Here is a 20,111-nt window from a genome sequence, read left to right on the forward strand (position 1 = left end):
CCAGTCACTTCATCACATGCTCAAAACTATACAAGAAAATAAACCTGCTTGGGTTCTCCATAAGCATCTGCAATGAATCAGACTTCACACTTTCAATTTCAAGGATTTAATGGGTCATTTTTATGCCAATCTGGCAAGGTGTGGATGGTGAGACCTGGTCTCCTCTGGCCAATTTTTTTTTGTAAAAAAAAGTGATGAGAACACAGTTTTAATCCTAAATATGCTGCTGATCTAGAAAGTACAAGAAGATGGGCTTGATGGGTCCTCGCTGCCAAACATTCCTTACATAACTATTGTCCCTGCGCTTATAATTCCACCCCCCCTAAATATTACTCAGACCCAAAAGAAGATAATCTTTTAACCCAAGATACCTACAACATGATGTCAAGCCAGACTGCAGTCCTGTTTTCCTAGGACACATCTAATGTTGGTGATGGTAGGAAATTTATCGATAACCTCTGCATAACCCCACACAAAGGCATCATGAGAAATCAGCTGACTATATTTCATTCAGTGCTGTATGGTGCCTCATGCAGATTCAGAGAATGCACTGGTGGCAGAAGCCAATACCTGCAAGGTACTCCAATATACCAAAGTACTCTGGTACAGAGATAGAGCATCTTAAAAATGGCAACGACTGAGAGTTCTAGCCACTTTCATCCCAGGGCTAGGACTTCGTTTGAGCAAGTCCCTCTGTTTCTCGCAATGCTGTCCTGTATCGCTCTCTTTCATACTCTCCCTCATTGGATGCCCTCATCTTCTGGCGGACTTTCAGCTGCTTTAGACGGTTCTTGTCCACTTCTCGCTTAGTGAGGAGGAAAAGGATGATGCCAGAAGGGAAACCAATGGCCCTGGAGAGAGGCAAAGAATACATAAGCCACAACTTGTTCCCAGGAAGATTTTGCTTGGGGCTGTTCAGTCTCACACCACAGCCTGATATCCTTCCACTCCCATACTCAGCCCATATATTCAAGGGTTCCTTGGCGTTTGCATCAAACTGAGTTGCCTGGCATTGTAGGCTGCAAGATTAACAGCTAACCTGGGGAGATCATAAAACAAACTGATGAAATGACGCTCACCAAGCAATGCCAACTGCCTTCATGGGGTTCTTGCCCTTCCTCCCTGTGGGAATATATTCCACATGTTCATAGGTCTTTCCACCAGACTGTGGTTTTGTCTGTAATTCTTCCAAAGCCCTGCAGCTCCTGTGGAAGGATCGGGTAGGAGTTCTGAAAGGCACACCTAAGCCTACAGTTCGGTTCACAGTGGCAGAAAAGAGGCCTGCAAAGAAGACACACTATAGTGAAATTGTACTTTTAAACATTTCATCTAGATTTATCCACCAATGCTATGTCCTAAACTCACTGAGTAACGTTGACCCTTTTAGTTTATGTACATGAAAATGTGCCTAGTGGTCTGATCCTATGCATGTGTGCTCCTAGGTGGGCCTCAGCAAAGTTCCCAAGCAAGAATGCACTGCAGACTAAGCTGTCTTAAGAGGTCATTCATAGTGTGTTTGTGAGCATATTGCAAAGTGTCTTTTAATGTGCCTGATCCTTGGGACAATTCTGGTATAACGAATCCTGGCAGGAGACTAAAATGCCAGTTAGATGCCGAAAATTAACAGGGCTTCTGTGCTTTGAACAAATTCCATGGAAGGATACTTTGGCAGGCATGGCTGTCCTCTTCTTCACAGAGCTGCTGAAGTGCAAAGGAGCTCTATTAAAATAAAAACAAGGCTCTGGGGATTGGAGGTGTCTGTGCCCTCACCTACCTGGCCGTGATTTACAAAGTCCTCCTCCATGGGCTGTTGTTGCAGCATGGCACAACAAACAGAGCATTTTTAAACCTGCTTTTTTTGCACACATCTGGTAGATTAAAAAAACAACCTTGTATTAAAAAATCAATCAATCAATCATTGGTCATTTTGCCCACTTTGAAACTTTCCTGAAAAGTTGTTTTTGGTGGAAAGCTTGTTAGGCTATCCCACAGACAATTTTCTTAAGGTGTGTGTGGATGGCTAAATAAATTCCTGCATGCATGCATGCCTACCGTGGACCTCCGGTTTCCAAAACTCATGGAGGACAGGGAAATACTAATGGAGAGGAGGGTCAACCACATAAAGTGTGAACATATTCCACCAAGAGCCACCCACTAGTGTGGACAGGAAAAAAGGCATAAAATTGAAAGTGCTAGTGTGTGGATAACACACACAAAAAATCATCCCCGTTATGTATCAGTGCCCTAGTGTGTGTACAGCCAAAGTATACTTTCCCCATTACTCCTTTGCTTCCGTTTATCTCACCTAACGGTGGGAAACAACACATATTTTTATTTACAAATGTTCATTGTTTTAGCCCCCATATTTTAGAGCTGAATCCTCCAGCCTGGGAAGCTTTTCTTTCTGACTCTCCTGTGCCGGGCGGGGGCTTTGCTGCCCTGCATTGTTTTGCTTGCCGGTTGATAGGCGGCATTTATGCAGCGGGTTTCGTCTGTCACTCGCCGCTGTTTTTTGGGGGGAGTTGGACCAAAAAGTGACATTTCAACCAAATACTGTGGTGTAGAGCCTTGGGCCCTGGCTGGGAATCTCAGCACAGCCACAGAGCTCTCTAGGCGACACCTCTTCCTCTCCTAACCAGCCCCAGCAGCAGCAGCTGCTCCTCCTCCTCCGCCTAATTCACCAGCCGACCCTCTCGCTGTTTCCTCCCCGATGCCGGACCCCGCTTCCTCCCCACCAAGGTCGCATTGCACGGGCAGCCGCGCCTCCCCTCCCTACCCTGCATTCGAACCCGGCAAGCGGCCGCCATCTCGGGGAAAAGTTCTCTCCCGCTTCCTCCCGTTGTGCGCCAGGTACTGGCAAGGTCGAGGAGAAGGAAGCGAACCCGGCACTACAACTCCCATGACTCCCTTTCGCGACGGCGAGAGGTCACATGGGCAACGAAGGCGCTCCTTCGGGGAGGAGGATAAGGCGGCCCTCTGGCTCGGAACGCGGAGCTGGCGAATGAGGGAGTCCGCGCTGATGACCTCCCCTCCAATTCTCTAGCCCGTTCCGATTCGCTTCGCTGATTGGTGGCGGAGACGTTGACCCCGCCCTCCTCGACGGGAGGGAGAGAGGGAGGAGAAGGAGATCGGCGTAGGCGCGTGCGGGTTGCTGGTAGGCTGAAGTCGTCAGCATGGCGGAACCCGCAGACGGGGCAGGTTTGGAGGCGGCCTCGGAGGGGCTCTTACTGATGGCAGCCGGCGATGAGGAGGGGGCCGCGGAGGAGATCGTGGAGGTGGTGGACCTTGAGGCGCCTGGACCCGGTAAAGAGGCGAGGGACTGGGCGGCTGGGACGGGGACTTGGGATCGAGGTCCTTTTCCAGGGACTTTTGCAACGGAAAACGTGACCACCCTGAAAAGTAGTAAGAGGGCTAACCGGTTAGGTGTCATCACCCCCATCCTCATTATCGCCACTCAGTCTGTCAGATTTATTTGTTAGGAGACTTTGGTCATCACTAAACTACAGCCTAGCTGAGCGAAACATTTTAACATAGATGACCCCCTAGCACGTTGGACCTCGTTTTGTGCAATAAATCATTGATTCATCCGTTGGGTGCCTAGAGCAACCCTAGAAACCTTATATGTCATATACTATATTTACGCCTGTCAAGTAGTAAATAGCACGCTTTCTCCCTAATGTTAAAAAAAGAGGAAACTGGCCCTTGAATGTTTTTCACAACCCATCCCTAGGGGAATTATACAGGAAACAGTATAACACACTGTGAACAATCTTTTGGTCACAGATGCACATACATTTACCGATATTCTGGTGTTCACCAATATCTTTGTTATTTATACACCCAGAGACAGGATGGATTTAGAGCTGGCCGCTTGGAGGTGCTCTAGCTCAAGAATATTACAAAGACAGGTCCCTACCCCAAGAGGCTTACAATCTAGAATGGACACAGTGAAACAACAGGGAAAGGGGGAAATGGAGTCATGGGAAATATATGTGATTATTTCAGTTGCATGCTATTTGGCTTTGGGAACAATTCTGTGTGTAAGAAGCTGCCATAAAGTAAGCTGATGTAAATTAAGCCAGTGTAAAGTTACACTAGGTCCAAACATCATGGGGCATTGGGGGGCTGCTTTCTGCCTAAGCTTGGTAGAGAGAAAACAAGCATTTCAAGTAGTCTTTTATGCTGGGTTGCTAGGTCACATGATTGAGCTGAATGGGCTTAGGGTGCAGTCCAAATTCTGCCGCCTCATCACACCTTTTGAGGGACTTATATTGGCCTTAGCTCTTGTGACTGAGCCAGAATGAGCAAGGTACACTGGCTTATCTTTGGCTGAGCTAGGGTTGGCTCTAAGGTGACCCACTGCTTCCTATGTTGCTCATCCTGGTGGATTTTGCCATAGGATTGCTGCCTTGGTTTTAAAAAAGGTATAGGTACAAAGCAGATGATGGAGTATCAGTCACAGGGGAAATGGGAGAAGGGGAACTGTTTGGAGGCATGAATAACAGAACAGAGGAGAGAGAGGGAGGATGGGGTCCATAATTATCAAAACCAATGTCTCATGTAGGTATTATGCATTACAATCTATAATTTGACATAGGAATATAATTGAGGGGCTCAGGTTCTAGTGACAGCAGCATTTCAGACCACATGGAGTGGAAGGGGCTCAGGAGATTAGGGTTGGTGATTTCTACAACTTGTCTGAATCCTTTGCGACTATGACTTACTGGCACTTAGCTGTAGACTGATGTTGGCAGTTTACCACACAAAGTTCATTCTTCTCCTCTAAACAGGATGGTGAGCGCACACAGAGATGCCGCAGTTTAGCACACCTGCTTTTACTTATTATGCTGGGTTGGTGGGGGGAACCTTCATGCTGACTGGCTTTGTCAAATAGCATTGCTTTGTTTGCTTCTGCAGATGATCTTGCTGATGAAATGGAAGATGTGGATTTAGATGAAGAGGAGGCTGCTTGGGAGGATGTTGAGGCAGAGGAAGGCATGGAGGCCCAAGATGACAGTGAGGTCACGTTCTCCAAACACACGGGTAAGCTGGTAGAGGAATGAGAGTAGGCATCTCATTCATTATCTAGTGCCCCAGGTTTGGGCCTACCTATTCTGTGCCTACTTTGTGGCCCGGCAAGACTACTTTATTATTATTTGCAAAAGAAACCTGGTTGATAAAGGATTTAACTAACTCTTTGTCAGTGGCTAGCAAGGTATGGCATTGGTGGGTTGCTGATGCAAGGTCACACTAGCTGGTGAGCCTGCTTTCTACTTTAAGTCCCAGCCCTGCTAATTTAAAGCCAGGGGTGGTGATGTGAATCATCTCTGCTGGTATTTTCTAAGATGGTGCTCTTCCATGTTTTTCTTTTACCTTAAAAGGGCCAGGTGCCCTTGAGCAAGGAACGGAGGGGAAGCACCTGTGCATTCTCTATAGTGCTGCGCTGTTGTGGCTACAGGATGGTGCTGTTTCAGCTGAGAGTGTGCTTCACTTTCACTCTTCTTTCCTTAACGTTTTGCTGGGAGAGAGCAACACAGTTATGCCCCAGTCAAGGATGGGGAAATTGTGTCCCTCCAGATATTGTTGGATTCCCAGCTCCCAGCCAGCATGGTCAATGATGACATTTGGAGGGTGGCAGGTTTTGCATCTCTGATCCTTTCGGTTCCTCTTGTTTGGATGCCCACAATAAGACTGTGAGTGTGTGAGAGAGGTATGTCTGGCTTCTGTCGCTAACATTGTTCTGTTTGTTCTCCCTAGCATCTGTTTTCTGCGTCAGTCTTGACCCCAAGACAAACACGCTGGCAGTGACAGGCGGTGAAGATGACAAGGCTTTTGTATGGCGCCTCAGTGATGGTGAGCTCCTCTTTGAATGCTCAGGTGAGGCTCTTCTGAGTAATACCTTGCAACTCTCATGCCAATATTTGAATTGCTTTGTGTTGCTGGGGTCAGCATAAAACAGTTTTAACAACAAATACTTCCCTCTATCTTGGATAGCCCTGGGGATAAAGTAATCCATATCAAAAACTCTATATATAGGAAACTCTTCAGCTGGTGATTTGGATAGGAAGGTGTAGCAATGGAAAACTTCTATATTTTTGAGGTGACTGAATATCTCCCCCTTTTACTTCTGGCATTGAAAGGACTGCCTGCAGATTGCCATATGTGGATAACTCCACATTAAGGGTATACTCTATAATGGCCCGGCTCTACTGAAGAAATAATAATTCCAACAGGGCTGGGGCACCTGTGGGCTTTGAATGTTGTTGGACTACAACACTCATCATTGTTGACCATTAGCAATGGTGGCTGGGGTTCACGGGAGTTAGAGCCTGGAAGAGCCATATATATCCTGCCTGCACCATAATGATTTTCAGGACTGTTCATTGTGTTGAGGCAGGATGTGGGTGATATTATTGAGCTCCCTGGAGGAACAGCAGGACACTAATACTTCCACTGTTGCAAACACAAAGTATATGGTGCTTTACAGTGTCCAGAACACTCTCTCTGCATTCTCTTTCACAACAACAGACCTGTAAGGTAGATTAGTATTATCACCCTGACGTTGCAGGGAGTGGGTTGAGGCTGTGAGAGAACGATGTAGAGAAAGATGGTGGCTTTCCTGCAAGGCCACGAAGTGCGTTCATGGCAAAGGAGAGATATCAGGCACTTCCTGGTATGCTATCTTGCTTATCTTGGAGGACTCTCCATTGAACTTAATGGGATTGATTTCAGAATATGCATGTTCTTGTTCTTTTCATTATCGCCAGGACACAAAGACTCCGTCACTTGTGCTGGTTTCAGCCATGATTCCACATTCGTGGCCACGGGTGACATGAGTGGACTGATAAAAGTTTGGCGGGTGGATGCCAAAGAGGAGATCTGGTCTTTCGAAGCGGGCGACTTGGAGGTGAGAAATGGGGCCTAAAGTTTCACCATGAGAAGATTTCCCAGGGGAAAGCATGACCACTGTCTTGATTCTAGGGAGAAAACTGTGAGATGATTCAGATAAATTATTTCCTCTGACAGAAATGCATTGCTTTATAGGCCTGACATTTGGAATAGTCCATTTGGAACAGTTTCTAATTTTGTTGGGTGCAAAAATGTAATATGGAACAAACTGATGATTTCTGTGCAAGCTACAGTGTTACGATTGCTACAACAAGGCTGTCAGTTTCACTCATTCCGTGTTCTTTGCCACTCTGCCGTAGTCATACAAAGGCTCACAAAACCACATGGCAACGTCATAGCGTGCCAATTGTACAACCTATATGTTAGGTTGCAGTCGTAAGCAAGGCGTACTGGTGAGATGGTGTGCTGTGGTGGCTAAAGAGTGGGAGCTAGGAGGCTGGAAGTCTCCAGCTGAAATCTCGCCTCGGCTGCAGATTTGCTAGGTAATGTTAGGCAAGCTCCCATCTCAGCCTTGGCCCCTTCTCCATCTCTCCTGTTGGCATTGTATGGGGACCTCTCTTAAAGTGTGGTTGCACGGAATACTGAGAAGAGCATATGGGAAGCTATTTTCACCATCTCAAGTGTTATATAAATGCTATACATTAAACGTTTGGGGTACATATTTAAGAGTTGGCTGTTGGATAACTTTTGCACAGTGAGAAATAGTTTGTTGGTCATGTGCAAAGCAGCAGGCTCCTTTCTGGTATTGCTTAGTTCCCAGCTTTCTCCTAGTTTAGCTTAGCTTTCTCTTTCTCTTCTTGACCCCAGTGGATGGAGTGGCACCCTCAGTCCCATGTCCTTCTGGCTGGCACTGCTGATGGCAACTCCTGGATGTGGAAGATACCTAGTGGAGAGTGCAAGACCTTCCAAGGCCCATCCTGTCCAGCTACGTGTGGTCATGTCCTTCCTGATGGTGAGGAGCAGGGCTTGCGATGTGGGGATGAGCTTGTAGAATTGTTATAGGCGTGGCACTGTCCAATGGCAGAATATGTCGGCTTGGTTCACCCATGATGCTAAAGCATGGTTTGTTTGTTTGTTATATTTATACCCCACCTTTCCTCCAAGGAGCTCAAGGTGGTCTACACAGTTCTCCCCTTCTTCATTTAATCCATACAACCCTGTGAGGTAGGTTAGGCTAAGAGACAGTGACTGGCCCAGTGTCACCCAGTGAGCTTCATGGCTGAATTGGGATTCAAACCCTGCTCTCCCAGGTCCTAGTCCAACACTCTAATCCCTGCACCACACTGGCCTATTGGTTGGTTGAATCTTTGAACCCAGCCAACAGAGCAACCATGGTTTGTGTTTTGGCAACTTATGACTTCTGGCCGTTTTAACTATGATTTTGTGTTACGCCTGAACCCAGCAGCATTGCTTAATCAGTTTTTCGGCCACTCCATCCCAGATACTGGCCAAGTTACATAGGCAGAAGGCAAGGCTAGATGGAAAACAAGCCAAGCTTTGGAGGAACAAGCTATGGCTTGTTTGCTGGATTATAAGGCAACTCCTGGGTTTTTTTGAGAGTGGGGGTGGAATGGTTAAAACAAACCATAGCTTAGTGTCATGTGTGACTGTAGCTGCTGTGAAATTTGCCTCTTCCAAGCACATCCTCTGTTCCTTTATGCACAGAGGCAGCCTTCCTAGTGACCTCCATAAATTTTGAACCTTGACCAGCATGGCCTATGGCCAGCAAGGAAAGAAGCTGTAGTCTAAAACATTTGGAGGGGGAGGCTGTAATAGCAAGGGATCGTGTTACAGTTGGGGTTGACTCTTGGGCTTCCTTGGGATCTCCCTGAATATGACAGAGTGACTAACACAAAGACGCTTAATGCAGGGAGGAGAGCTGTGGTCGGTTACGAAGATGGGACCGTGCGCATCTGGGATCTGAAGCAGGGCAGCTCGCTGCACGTCCTCAAAGGTACCAAAGGTTCTGTTTGGTTGCCTGTTTCCATTTATTTGCTGTCAGGAAGCTGGAGCAAGGGGAGGTGTTGCTCAGAAACCTCTTTCAGAGTACTAGCTTTGCACGGGAACTGTAAAGGCAGGAAAGAACCTGAGGAGGGGGAGGAATATGGATGGCTTTCAAGAAACATGGAATCCCAAGGCCTAAACAAAAACAATAAAACCCTGCTTTCACTGTGCAGCCTCTGCAGGATTGCCTCTCTTTGGAGATTGGCATCCCCTTCTTGGGGGATGTAATGATGGTCACCATCTTAGTTGCTTTTAAACGGGAATAAGACGAATACATGGAGGATGAGGCTATAGCTCTTAGTCACGATTGCCACATTTAAAGTTACTGGGGAATAGTATTAGGAGAGGCCGTTTTGTTGTCCTTGTGAGCTTAACCAGGACAAAGGTCATGGTTCCTGTGATTATGCCTGCTTTTTCCTACCTCCTTGTGGGCTTCCCAGAGGCATCTGGTTGGTCACTGTGGAAACGGGATGTTGGAGGCCTTTGGTCTGATCCAGCAGGAATCCACTTGCCTTTCTATGAGAATCAGTTAAACTACAACAAAGACTGAGATGGATTGCTTTGAAAAGTATCAGCAGCCCTTCATCAGGTTGGGGCAGAGGAGAGAGGTGTGTTGGTCAACCTTGTGAAATTGCATCACCCAAGGGCCACTGAGCCACTTCTGCTCGCAGATAACAGGGTGTTATTATGAGTCAAGGCAAAGGCCACAAGCCTCTAATGGTTTTCATGTTCTTATATGAAGTCATAGTCTTTTTGTTATTTTCTCTTGTGGCTGTAATGTGCTTCAGAATTGGCAAATCCAAAAATAAAAATGGTGAGCCAAGACACAAGCAACTATTTAGGGCAATGAAGGAGGTGGAAGGCACCCTTTGATGTGTGATTTTTGCTCTCTCACCATTTGTAGGTCAGGACGGGCACCAGGGCCCGTTGACGTGCGTGGCCAGCAATAAGGATGGCAGCCTAGTCCTGACAGGCTCTGTTGACTGCCATGCCAAGCTAGTGAGCTCTGCAACAGGCAAGGTGGGTGCCTTCTTCCCCTCCATGCTGGAATGAATATACATGGGAACTTCCTTAGCCCACAGGGTGTGAGAGTGGGAAACTGTGTTTGTTGCAGCACAATCTTGTATGGCCCATTTGGATAGAAGTTGCATTTTTATTCCACCCTTCTTCCAAGGAGCTCAGGAGTTCTGTCCTCTTCCTTCTTTCACCGTCACAACAACCCTGCCAAGTAGGTTGGGTGGAAAGTGACCTGGGTCTGCCTGTTCCTAGTCCAGATTTTACACCAGGGTGGATAAAAATCAATGATTTTTAAAATTTTAAATTGGATGTTTTTGATTTTAATCAATTTTTAAAATTTAAATTGGGTTTTAAAAATAACATGCTTTTGGAGGAAAACATCTTTCTAAAGATAGTTTTCTATTTAAGTTACATTATAGTCCAAAGGCCATCAGCAAATAAGTATTTGTTTTAAGTTTTTCATGTGTGTTGAAACTCAAAGTTGTTTTTTTTTAAGTTTAACCACATCAGTTAACAAGCATGGATACATATACTATAATGTTATTGTTTAGTTAAATCAATTGTTTAAATTGTTGTTAAGGAAATGATCATTTTTTTCCTTCCAATAAAGTACAGCAGAAAAGTTGTCCATATATAAACAGTTAACTTATTAAACCTCACAATAATTTCATCATTATCTGTCTATGTCAGGCATAGGCAAACTCTGGCCCTCCAGATGTTTGGGACTACAATTCCCATCATCCCTAGCTAACAGGACCAGTGGTCAGGGATGAGCCTGGTCTATGTATTTCTGATAGTATAACCAAATCAGTAATTTTTGATATAACTGTAAAAAATACTCTGAAAATTTATTATCCCCAAAATGAAACCTTCATCTCATTGTAAATGTTAAGATTATACCAGCAGGAATGCCTTTCTGTAAAAAGAAGAAGATTTAAACCAAGTCTTACTGACTAGTGATTTAAATCGTGATTTAAATTGATTTGATTTAAATCAAATCCAGCCTCCTAACTTTTCTAGTATCAGAGAGTTAAAACTACTGTACGCAGTAACCCCTGCAAACAGGGAGCTTTCTTCTACCATGCCTTGTGCATCTGGCTCTCTTTCATGTCTTGTGTTATCTGTGCATACATCTATGGGGCAGTTGTAGCTCTTGTAGGGGGTGGTCAGGGTTTTGCAATGTCACTCTGCCACCGCTGCCACCACACGGAGAGGGGAGCCAGGCTCTGGTGAGCGAGATGGGCCTGTGACTTCCTCTGAAGCCAAGCTAAAATTGAAGGGAGTGAGGTCCAGGATTTGTTGCCACTCTCTATCTGCTCTGCATCTCCAGCTTGGAGCAGGAAGAAAGAGGTGGATACACATCACCTTGCCTCCACACCTAACAGGCATCCCAAGCTCAGAATGCCTTTACCCTCTCTTTTTCGCCTCTGAAGGTTGGCGGGGCATTTTCACTTTTCCCTCACCAGCTCTAAGCAGAGGTGTTGGGTTCTTCCTCCATTTCAGGAACATTGTGTGATGTTGGGGACATTGGAACAACATCAACCACCACCACCACACAAAAACAGCAGCAGCAACAACAATTCTTATTATTTATTATTCTGGTTGGCCAGTGAGGATGCTGTGGTGACGGCTGGTTTTCCAGGTGTCTCCTGTGGTGTTCTGAGCTAAGTTTGTAGGCTCTTTAGATTTTGTTGGATCTTGCCCATGAGTAGTGTATATCAGGGATGTCCAACAGGTCGATCGGGATTGATTGGTCGATCCCTGGGAGGTTGCAGTCGATCATTGTCAATTGTGGGCTCATTTGCCTTTGCCTAAGAGCACCTGGCCCCACCCCCTCTCCCCTGCTTGGATTTTCCTGATGTCTGTAACAGAAGACGGAGTTTTTGCTGTGAGGCGAAATGTGTTCACAGTGCTGTTTTGTTTTGCTTCCCCTTAAAAGCCCCCCCCCCCAATGGAACCCCAACAAAATGGGTATACAATGGGGTATTTCCCACCTCTTAAAAAAGGTCAACAACTTCTTTTACCTCAACCCCTAAGAAGGGGGGGGGGTAGATCACTGTCAGATTTTAATTCTGAAAGTAGATTGCAGTCCCTTGGGAGTTGGCATCCCTTCATTATCTTATCATTGGCTGTTTCTTTCCTGCAGGTTGTGTCTGTTTTCAAGGAGGAGGCCATTGTCCCCAAGTCTTCTGCTGAGGAGGCTGAATCCAACTCAGTTGAATCTCTGGGCTTCTGCAATGTGTGAGTGTTGCCTTCTGGGTTGTGGGAACTGCCCGGAACTGATTGTTGAAATAAGTGAAATGTTTCCACCAGGAATGAGGAACTTGCAACCCTACTGGATTTTTGTTCCCACAAGTCCCAGCCAGTGGTCAGGAGTGATAAGTGTTGTAGTCCAACAATGTCTTGAGGACCACAAGTTCCCCATCCCTGGTTTGCATGAACAGAATGGAAGGGGACAACTGCCTGCAACATAATGTAGAGCAGCCTTTGCTAACTCAGTGCCCTACAGATGTTATAGACTATTATAATCAGTCCAACCACTATGATAGTGCTTGTTGAGGCTTATGGGAGTTGCAGTTCAAAGTACCTGGAGGGCACCAGGTTGGCAAAGTCTGATCTAGCATAAGATCAATATGGGCTAGATACCACTGCATCATGAAATCTTAATTGTTTATTTTACATGACATTTTCTTCACCCACCCTTTGAATACATGAGCATCCTTTGGGACTGCTTACAACAATTAAATAGCAATATCACGAAACCGCTATACTGTATCAAGTAAAATTACGTTGGGAAAGAGGCAGACTATTTCGAAAACAAACTTCAGATGGAAGCATCTTCCCAAGAGGGCAAAGGCCTGCCCAGGGTAGTTGGGATGGTTGAGTCTTTGCAAGCCTACTGGCTTCTGAGATTTCACCAGGCATTGCCCACATGCTTTCAAGGCTATCCTCTGCCAGAAGGACTGAAAAAAATAAAGGAGATTTGTTTTAAAAAATTAAACGGGGTTCAGAGGGAGGCCTCTCAGGATCAGTTTCTACCCTCATGCACTACATCAACCTTTTATTCGACCGTCAGTCAGAAAAAAGTACAATTGTCAATACACAGTTAAAACATCCAAGAAGATTTTTGAGCTTAGCCAACACTAAAATGGGCTAAACAGATAGCCCCATATCAATACAATCAATTAAAGTCTTGCGACGCTTAAAAGCTAAAAAAAGAAATTTGGCCACCAAGGAAGGTATAGCTCTAGTGACGTTATTCAGCAAGTGTAAAACCTGGTTTTCTCTGGGTAGGGAGCTAAATTGACATAGAAGTGGGTCTATAAAATTTTGTCTAAGCTCTGCATAAGAAGGGCAAGTCAAGAGAATGTGTTCGGTGGACTCAACCACACCCATGGCACAATGACAGGTTCTCTGGGCGTATGGTACTCCCCTGTACCTTCCCCACAATATCGCAGAGTCAAGGACATTTAATCTAGCCGCTGTAAGAAGTCTGCGGTATTCCACATAGTGGATTTCTGCAAGGTAGGGGGCTGGTATGGTCCGATAGATCTGGTCCCCTAGGAACATCCCTGGTTTTACCTGGGCTATGTCCTCTTGTCTGGCAATGTCACTCAGTCTCTGGGAGATCACAGCTCTAGCTTGATTGTACGACATAGACTCAAAGTAAAGATGAGACAATCCGCAGGATTGAACCTCATTAGTGACCTCCCTTTCCCACGATGATTGGAAATCATCCCTCAATATCAAGGGGGCAATATCCACTGGTTTAAAACAAAGCTTGAGCCATAGCCAGAGCTTCGTCTTCAAGGCCACATACCGTAGAGCTTGCCAGCCGACCTCTAATCTCATAACTGCACCCGCTACCGAGGGGGGAATCCTAAGGATGGCTCTAAGGAATCGCGTTTGGATAGAATCCAGTTTCAAAAAGTCCCTACGGGAGCCTAAAGAGATGCCCACCAAAAGAAGGGGGAGGACTTTCATTTGAAAGAGTCTCAAAGCTATCGTCACTCATGCACTACAATTACAGGATACACACAATTCTTGAGAATATTTGTGAGCATTTCTGCCCAAGTCATGTGCTATTGCATGGAACCCATTTCAGGGGAAAGCTATCACCAAATTCGGAGAAGACTCTGCCTTCACAGGCATCTCCTGCATTGCTCCTTTTCTGAAGGAACAAGAGCCAGCCTGGTGACTCCTGAATGACTGCCCTTCCTGCAAGGAGGCTTGGATTCCGCTGGGAGGCGATCACACTCTGTTTTTTGTTGGATGGGCTTATTTATTTATTAAAGTGCATTGCCTACTTTTCCACAAAAAGTTGCACCCAGAAGCCTCCCATTTTTTTAAAAAAAGCTCCTCTTTCTCTGGCTTTGTTGTCATGCAGGATGCCGCTGGCTGCTGTTGGCTACTTGGACGGGACCTTGGCCATTTATGATGTCGCCACACAGACCCTGAGACACAACTGCCAGCATGAGGTAGTGGAGAAGACCCTTCTGGGAATTGCTGGGGGCTTTGGGAAGAGCTGCTGTTGGCAGGAGGAAGCAGTTCAATCCAGGAGGAATGCAGCAATAGCCAAGTGCAGCTGTTCACAGAAGTCCTGGGTCCTGGCCTCTGCCTTGCAGCCCTGCTGCTGACAGGAGCTTCAGACAGGTCCCTAGTGCCTCGTGTAGAAGTGGCCCTGCACATGTTGTTGGGACTGCAACTCCCATCATCCCCAGGCAACATCACCAGTGGTCGGGGATGATGGGTATTGGAGTCCAACAACATCTTGAGGGCCACAGGCTCCCTTTCTTTGCTGCAGCAGGAAACTTTCCTGAGCTAAATCCCCTACATGCAAACAGCACCCAAAAACCCTATTATGGGCGAACACATAATGGAGGGAAGGTTCATATTTTCTAAGCTCTCCTTTAATTCATTCTCTTCTCCTGGGTGAGCGGTCTTCTTTCCTGGGAAGCTTACTCTGCTGAGACTGGTTGATTGCAACATGCGTTGAGTTTGTAGTCCAGGCTTGGCGTCCAACCACCTCTGATTTAGGTAGTCAGTAGAGTTTGTTTCATTCAACATTTCAGGGTGGGAAGACCTTAGGTGGGCGAGGGACCTTTCTTCTTCTTAATATACCTATACCTGGAGGTCTCAGGGTGGTTCACAGAACAAAATCAAAATACAAAACCACCAAATACATAATCGAAATAAAAACTACAACCCAATAACACCCCCCCAAAGAAAGCCCCACATTTTAAAAGGGCATATGATGTCAATCAAATCAACAAAAGGCCTGGTTAAAAATGCTAAGCGGGTGGGAATGCTGGTGACTAATAGGACCCTTTCCTTCTGTATTTTCAGTCGGGGATTGTACAGCTCCTGTGGGAAGAGAGTTCCCCTGTGGTCTACACCTGCACCCTGGGTGGGGCCGTGTGCCTCTGGGATGCTCGCTCAGGCAAGCTGATCAGCGAGTACCGGGGCCACTCAGCGGAAATCCTGGACTTTGCTTTGAACAAGTGAGTTCCTGGAGCAAGAACCCTTGGGGAGGTGCTGGGTGGAGGGGTACAGAGGGAAGCACAGAAAGCAAGCATTGGAAGGCAAGGCTATACGGAACAGTATACATTAAGCTATGGCTTGTTTTTGTGTGGGTGTGAGTAGGGTTCCTGGGGAAGGAAATATATCCTGTCTTCTTGAGGCTCTTTTCGTCCCAGCTCCCTTCAGAGTTGTCCTTTTCATTTGGAGGGAGGGCTCCACCTGTGGTTCTTGCAGAGAGCTGTGCATGTACACTAAAATGGAAATATGTGGTTTGGCACAGAGAAGAATGGGCTTGCAAAAAGGGTTCATCCCTAGGTAACCTTGGGCACTTTGGCTTTCCCTGCCTTCCTTTGTTATATGTAAAATGGGACTTGCTGATATCTGCCCCACCCTGGAGTTGTGAAGGCAACTGAAATAGTGATTCTGGTTGGTTTTTGTTTGCTTGCTGGGGATTAAGCCTCGCTGAGGTGAACAGGACTTGCTCCTGAGTAAAACCAGGGTAGGCTTGGGCCGTCGAAACTTGCACTGACATTGATTAGTAATCATTGGGGGTAAACCTTTTTCTCTTCTTGTCGCCTCTTTCTTGCAGAGACGCTTCCATTGTGGTTACCACTTCTGGCGACCACCAGGCCAAGGTCTTCTGTGTGCAGCGCCCTGACCGCTAACAGGGCTCCTCCCGAGCAGTGATTGGCACTGTGAAGAAGCAGCCCCGTGTGGATGCAAGTGGCCACACCAGTGGGACTGTGGTGGGGTGGGCAGGGTGGTTATCATCCCGCCTAAGAGGGCATCTAATGTTTTTGGGAAGGGAAAGCTTTGCCACCCTATCCCCCGACTGTCCGAGGGCTAATTTTTTGGAGTTTTGGATGAGAAGCTTTTAATTATTCCCCCTGCCTAGTACTCTGAAGAGCTACAAAGGTGTGCAAACACACTGTGTCTGGGGGATAGATCATCTGCATGACTGAGGTTGCAGAGGTGTGCCATGCCTTTTTCTGCATTTTTTCTGGTATGGCTCCCCCTTGTATAACTTGCAAAGGAGTGTGCAAAAACCCTGGTAATCAAAGGCATTGGCTTCCATCCGCTTCTGCATAAGCTGGGACAGGTGGATGGCTTCGCAACCTCTGAAATGACAAGGAAGTATGTCCTCCCACCTCCCCTGTTTGAAACCTTTGCCCTTGGTTTGGGTGAGCAAATTGTGTGGCTTGGCAGGGAGGGATCGGGTTTAGCCAGAGTTCTGACGCTCACACATTGTCTTGGACACATCATCTTATGGTTGGTTGAATAGAACAGCCTGGGAGTTGGGCAGTGGATCTCCCCAGCAACAAATACACAATTTGTTCGAACGATCCCTCTGGCCGCTTCTATATCAGATGACATCGTGATGCAATAAAAAAGAACAAATGAAATAAGAAAGGCTATCATTTTCGCAAGGACTTCGTTTGGGGACCTATTTGTCCATGGTCAAACAGTGAGTCGGTTGACTGTTGTCTACTCCCAAACCAATGGTCATTAAATAAAAATAAAAATGTGTGCTTATGTTCCTGAAAAACTGGAAAGAGGGAATGAATGAACACATGGAAGCATCCCTTGTTCCTCCACAAGCCAGTTCCCTGGTCTCAGCAAAGAGAGCTGAGTTGGGGGTTCTGCTGGGAAGTGCTCAGTGGTTCCTTGGCTTACTCTGTAACCTCTACTGCATAACAGATCTGACCCCAGTATCAGCCAGATGCGTTCAAATAGAGCACAACTGTTCTAGACATCTTACTCTTTGAGGTATCGTACGCTGTGGTGACCTTGGTAGGAATTGGGGGCTCCCTCTCTCCCAGGGCTAGCGCAGTGTCAGAAGAGGGGGGGGGGGGAGAATGCTCCATCGCACGCTGCGTTTTTGCCAGCTGGTTGTTGAAAGTGCTGCCCTGCGCTGAGGGAGGCGGGAACAGAAAATGTTTGTGAGGGGATGCGGTGTCTCTTATGAGAAATGGTAGCAGGAGGAAGTTCATGGGGTGCAGTTTTCACTTCCTATGCTAACACTACCTGCCCCACAGCCACTAACAGCTCAAGGGGCTTCTTTGAAGTCAGTCTTCGCTAATCATGAGCCTTTGGAAGATTGTCGCTAGCATGTTCTCCGCTTCCCAGAGTTGCTGCTCATTTTGTGTGTGTATTGTCGCCATAAAAGTCTTGTTCAGAGGACCTGCTGGAGGGTCCTGTGTAGAAGGTGAATATAGAAAGCTATCTTATACTGCAGCAGACTGTTGATTGATCCAGCTCTGAATTGTCTCTGTAGCTACTGACTAAATAAAGTGCGACTGGAGCTGGAAAGACATGCTAGTATTTAAAACAAAATGTCAAGTATGTATTTAGGATATCCTGGGACAGATGGATTAGCCTGTCCCACCAGTAGGAGGCAATTGGTTTCTAATTTGCGTGCTGTGGAGGTGTCCCTTGTGTTTAGAAGTGGACTGAGAAATAGGTGTGAAATCCTCTTGCGCCTTTGCACTTGTGAAACTGCTTTTGATCCATCAGGCACATCTGATAAGTTAAGAAAAGGAGATGTGGTTTTTGGTTGTTTCTCACTGCAGTCCCAAAGGCCCCCCTGTTACAGTGGTGGTGGTGGGGACCCTCCAAAATGGTTTGCGGGGGAAGAGGGGGAAAATGGATTCTCCTTTACTTCAGTGGATGTCTTCACCGAATTAAAAGCTAATCTGTGAGCAGAATGGTGGCATGGTTGGATTTCAAAGCATGTGATCTCCATGGGAACTGTCGTTTGTTAAGGGTGCTGGATATGGTAGCTCTGTGAGGAGGAAACTCTAATTACCAGGATTGTTTGGGGAAAGTTGTATACTTCAGATGTCCGTTAATATGCTTTAAAATGTGTAGTGTGGATCTGCCCTGTGTATGTGTGTACAGGTGGTGATGGGAATTCAACAGTCAACTATTGAAAAAAGTATAGAAAATGACTTTTTGTAATTGGGTTGCATCACCTGCTGTGGTTCTTTTTATTTTTTTATGCATGCACGTTTTAGCACTTCTTCTTAGAACAGTCGTGAAGAGGGCAAAGCCTGTTGCATAGGCAACCACCCAACAACACTTCTTTTCTTTCCATGCAAATATGTTTTGTGTGTATAGCAATGCCTTTAGTCATGATTGGTTTGTCTGGCAAATTTTGAAATTTGCTTGTTCACAAAGCAAGGTTCATTTTGTTTACCAAATCCTCAGAAACTTTTGTTCCACCAGCAGTCGGGCTAGCATCATTTGCTTTTGTGTAATGTCTACGTTTCCATGGAGCAACGTCCTGCACTAGGACTAAACATGAAGAGCCACACCATTGCTCTGTACGTTTTCTTAAAATTTCAAGCTGGCTTCAGCAACGAACCCATCCACGCAGTGACTACCGTTCTGCACCTCCTGGTCTGAGGAATGCAGACCATGAGCTCTCGATATTCTTGACTTAAATCAGCCTTGCCAACAAGCCCACAAAAGTTGCAGAAATGTTTATTAGCCAGCTGGGGCTGTCAGAAAAGAGGCCCCTGTTCCCATTGCAGCTGGTCCAGTGCATGGCAGAGGGTGTGGGCTTCCCTCTGCTGGCACCCTACTTGGTTTCTAAGGTGATCTGAGGAAGGAAGATGTTCTCTGTCCTCCCCACCCCCCTCCAGTAGTAGGGATTGTTGAATTTTTCAACTTTCAAATTCCAAAAGTGAGGAATTTGCTAAAAAGTTGCAACGTAACTTGGGAATTCCAAAGATATTTTGGTTAAATTAATATAATTCAGTTTTGCTTAATACGTAAAATGTGTAAAATTGCATAGAAATCATTAGAAATGATTGCCAAGTACTTGTAAGTTTTATATAAATATTATTGTTGTTGTTATTATTTAGCATTACCTGACATTTTCAAAGGGTAAAATTAAAATTCTTTGCTTTTCTGAGAGCAGTTTATGTGCTTTTTAATCAAATGTAGATTTACCAAGCTAAATGTTGTCCAATAAAAAATAATAATAGCAGATTTGAATTCCTCACGCCCCAAAATGTATTTTCAAGACCTCTGAAGTGATAACCCCTTTTCACCACTTTTTCTTGAGCAAGACAACTCGGCTCAGAATAGATCTATTTTGTAAACTGAACCGACATGTTCCCGGTTCTCTGGTTATCCTTAATAAGCCTTAATGGGTCTCTTGTTGTGGATGAGAATGTGTTGCTCTCATGGCAGAAGAGACATGGGAAAAGACCACATGTGCAACAGCAAGATTAAAATACCAGGAAGATGTAACAGATCTAGAGCATGTGACCCTCCAGATGTCATAGAGGCGGCGACCATTTTGTGTGTGTCCAATTGATGTGCGACTGACATGTCTGTTGTTTTTTGCACCAGAAGGGGCTGGAATGGACTTTCATGTTACCACTGATGTGTGCATTGACCCAGAACACAACTCCAGTGCAAATAGGGACTTGCCTGTACTACAGTTCTCATCGTTCCTGCCTGGTGCTGATGGCAGCTTGAGCACAACAGCTTCTGTAGAGCCACAGGTTAGCCACTCCTTCTCTGAGCATCTTTCTGTCACCAGGGGTCCACCACTGAGAGTATGCCTATTACTGTATGGAAGAAATACTTACATAGAAGTATATTTTGTGCCTAATGAAGAATGGAACATCCAGTTCTGTTACTTTTTACTG

The 20,111-nt window shown here is 45.9% G+C and overlaps 2 protein-coding genes across 2 annotated transcripts; one reads left to right on the top strand and one right to left on the bottom strand.

The window, feature by feature from the left end:
- Positions 1 to 184: 184 nt before the first annotated feature.
- On the bottom strand, positions 185 to 2,933 carry LOC308588758 (uncharacterized protein). Its single transcript, XM_081197415.1, has 3 exons — positions 2,777 to 2,933; positions 1,080 to 1,281; positions 185 to 851 (listed from the first exon to the last, which is right to left on the bottom strand). The coding sequence occupies exons 1-3, from the start codon at positions 2,805 to 2,807 to the stop codon at positions 668 to 670; spliced, it is 417 nt and encodes a 138-aa protein (XP_081053541.1). The 5' UTR covers positions 2,808 to 2,933; the 3' UTR covers positions 185 to 667.
- A 189-nt stretch (positions 2,934 to 3,122) lies between these two features.
- Positions 3,123 to 18,763, top strand: AAMP (angio associated migratory cell protein). Its single transcript, XM_081197250.1, has 11 exons — positions 3,123 to 3,303; positions 4,918 to 5,043; positions 5,758 to 5,877; positions 6,768 to 6,907; positions 7,717 to 7,861; positions 8,780 to 8,863; positions 9,818 to 9,933; positions 12,077 to 12,171; positions 14,318 to 14,408; positions 15,277 to 15,431; positions 16,040 to 18,763. Exons 1-11 carry the CDS (start codon positions 3,174 to 3,176, stop codon positions 16,113 to 16,115), a joined length of 1,278 nt encoding a protein of 425 aa, XP_081053376.1. The 5' UTR covers positions 3,123 to 3,173; the 3' UTR covers positions 16,116 to 18,763.
- The last annotated feature ends 1,348 nt before the right edge of the window (positions 18,764 to 20,111 follow it).

This window comes from Podarcis bocagei, assembly GCF_964188305.1.
Source record: "Podarcis bocagei genome assembly, chromosome: 1".
NCBI lineage: Eukaryota > Metazoa > Chordata > Lepidosauria > Squamata > Lacertidae > Podarcis > Podarcis bocagei.

Excerpts from the sequence above, each read along its gene's own strand:
- LOC308588758 (XM_081197415.1), bottom strand. The coding sequence starts at position 2,807 with ATGGCGGCCGCTTGCCGGGTTCGAATGCAGG. Across the intron at positions 1,282-2,776 it reads TTGCCGGGTTCGAATGCAGG|GCCTCTTTTCTGCCACTGTG; the intron begins GTAGGGAGGGGA and ends TCTTCTTTGCAG. Across the intron at positions 852-1,079 it reads AAGGCAGTTGGCATTGCTTG|GGCCATTGGTTTCCCTTCTG; the intron begins GTGAGCGTCATT and ends GCCTCTCTCCAG.
- AAMP (XM_081197250.1), top strand. The coding sequence starts at position 3,174 with ATGGCGGAACCCGCAGACGGGGCAGGTTTGGAGGCGGCCTCGGAGGGG. Across the intron at positions 5,044-5,757 it reads CACGTTCTCCAAACACACGG|CATCTGTTTTCTGCGTCAGT; the intron begins GTAAGCTGGTAG and ends TGTTCTCCCTAG. Across the intron at positions 5,878-6,767 it reads GCTCCTCTTTGAATGCTCAG|GACACAAAGACTCCGTCACT; the intron begins GTGAGGCTCTTC and ends CATTATCGCCAG.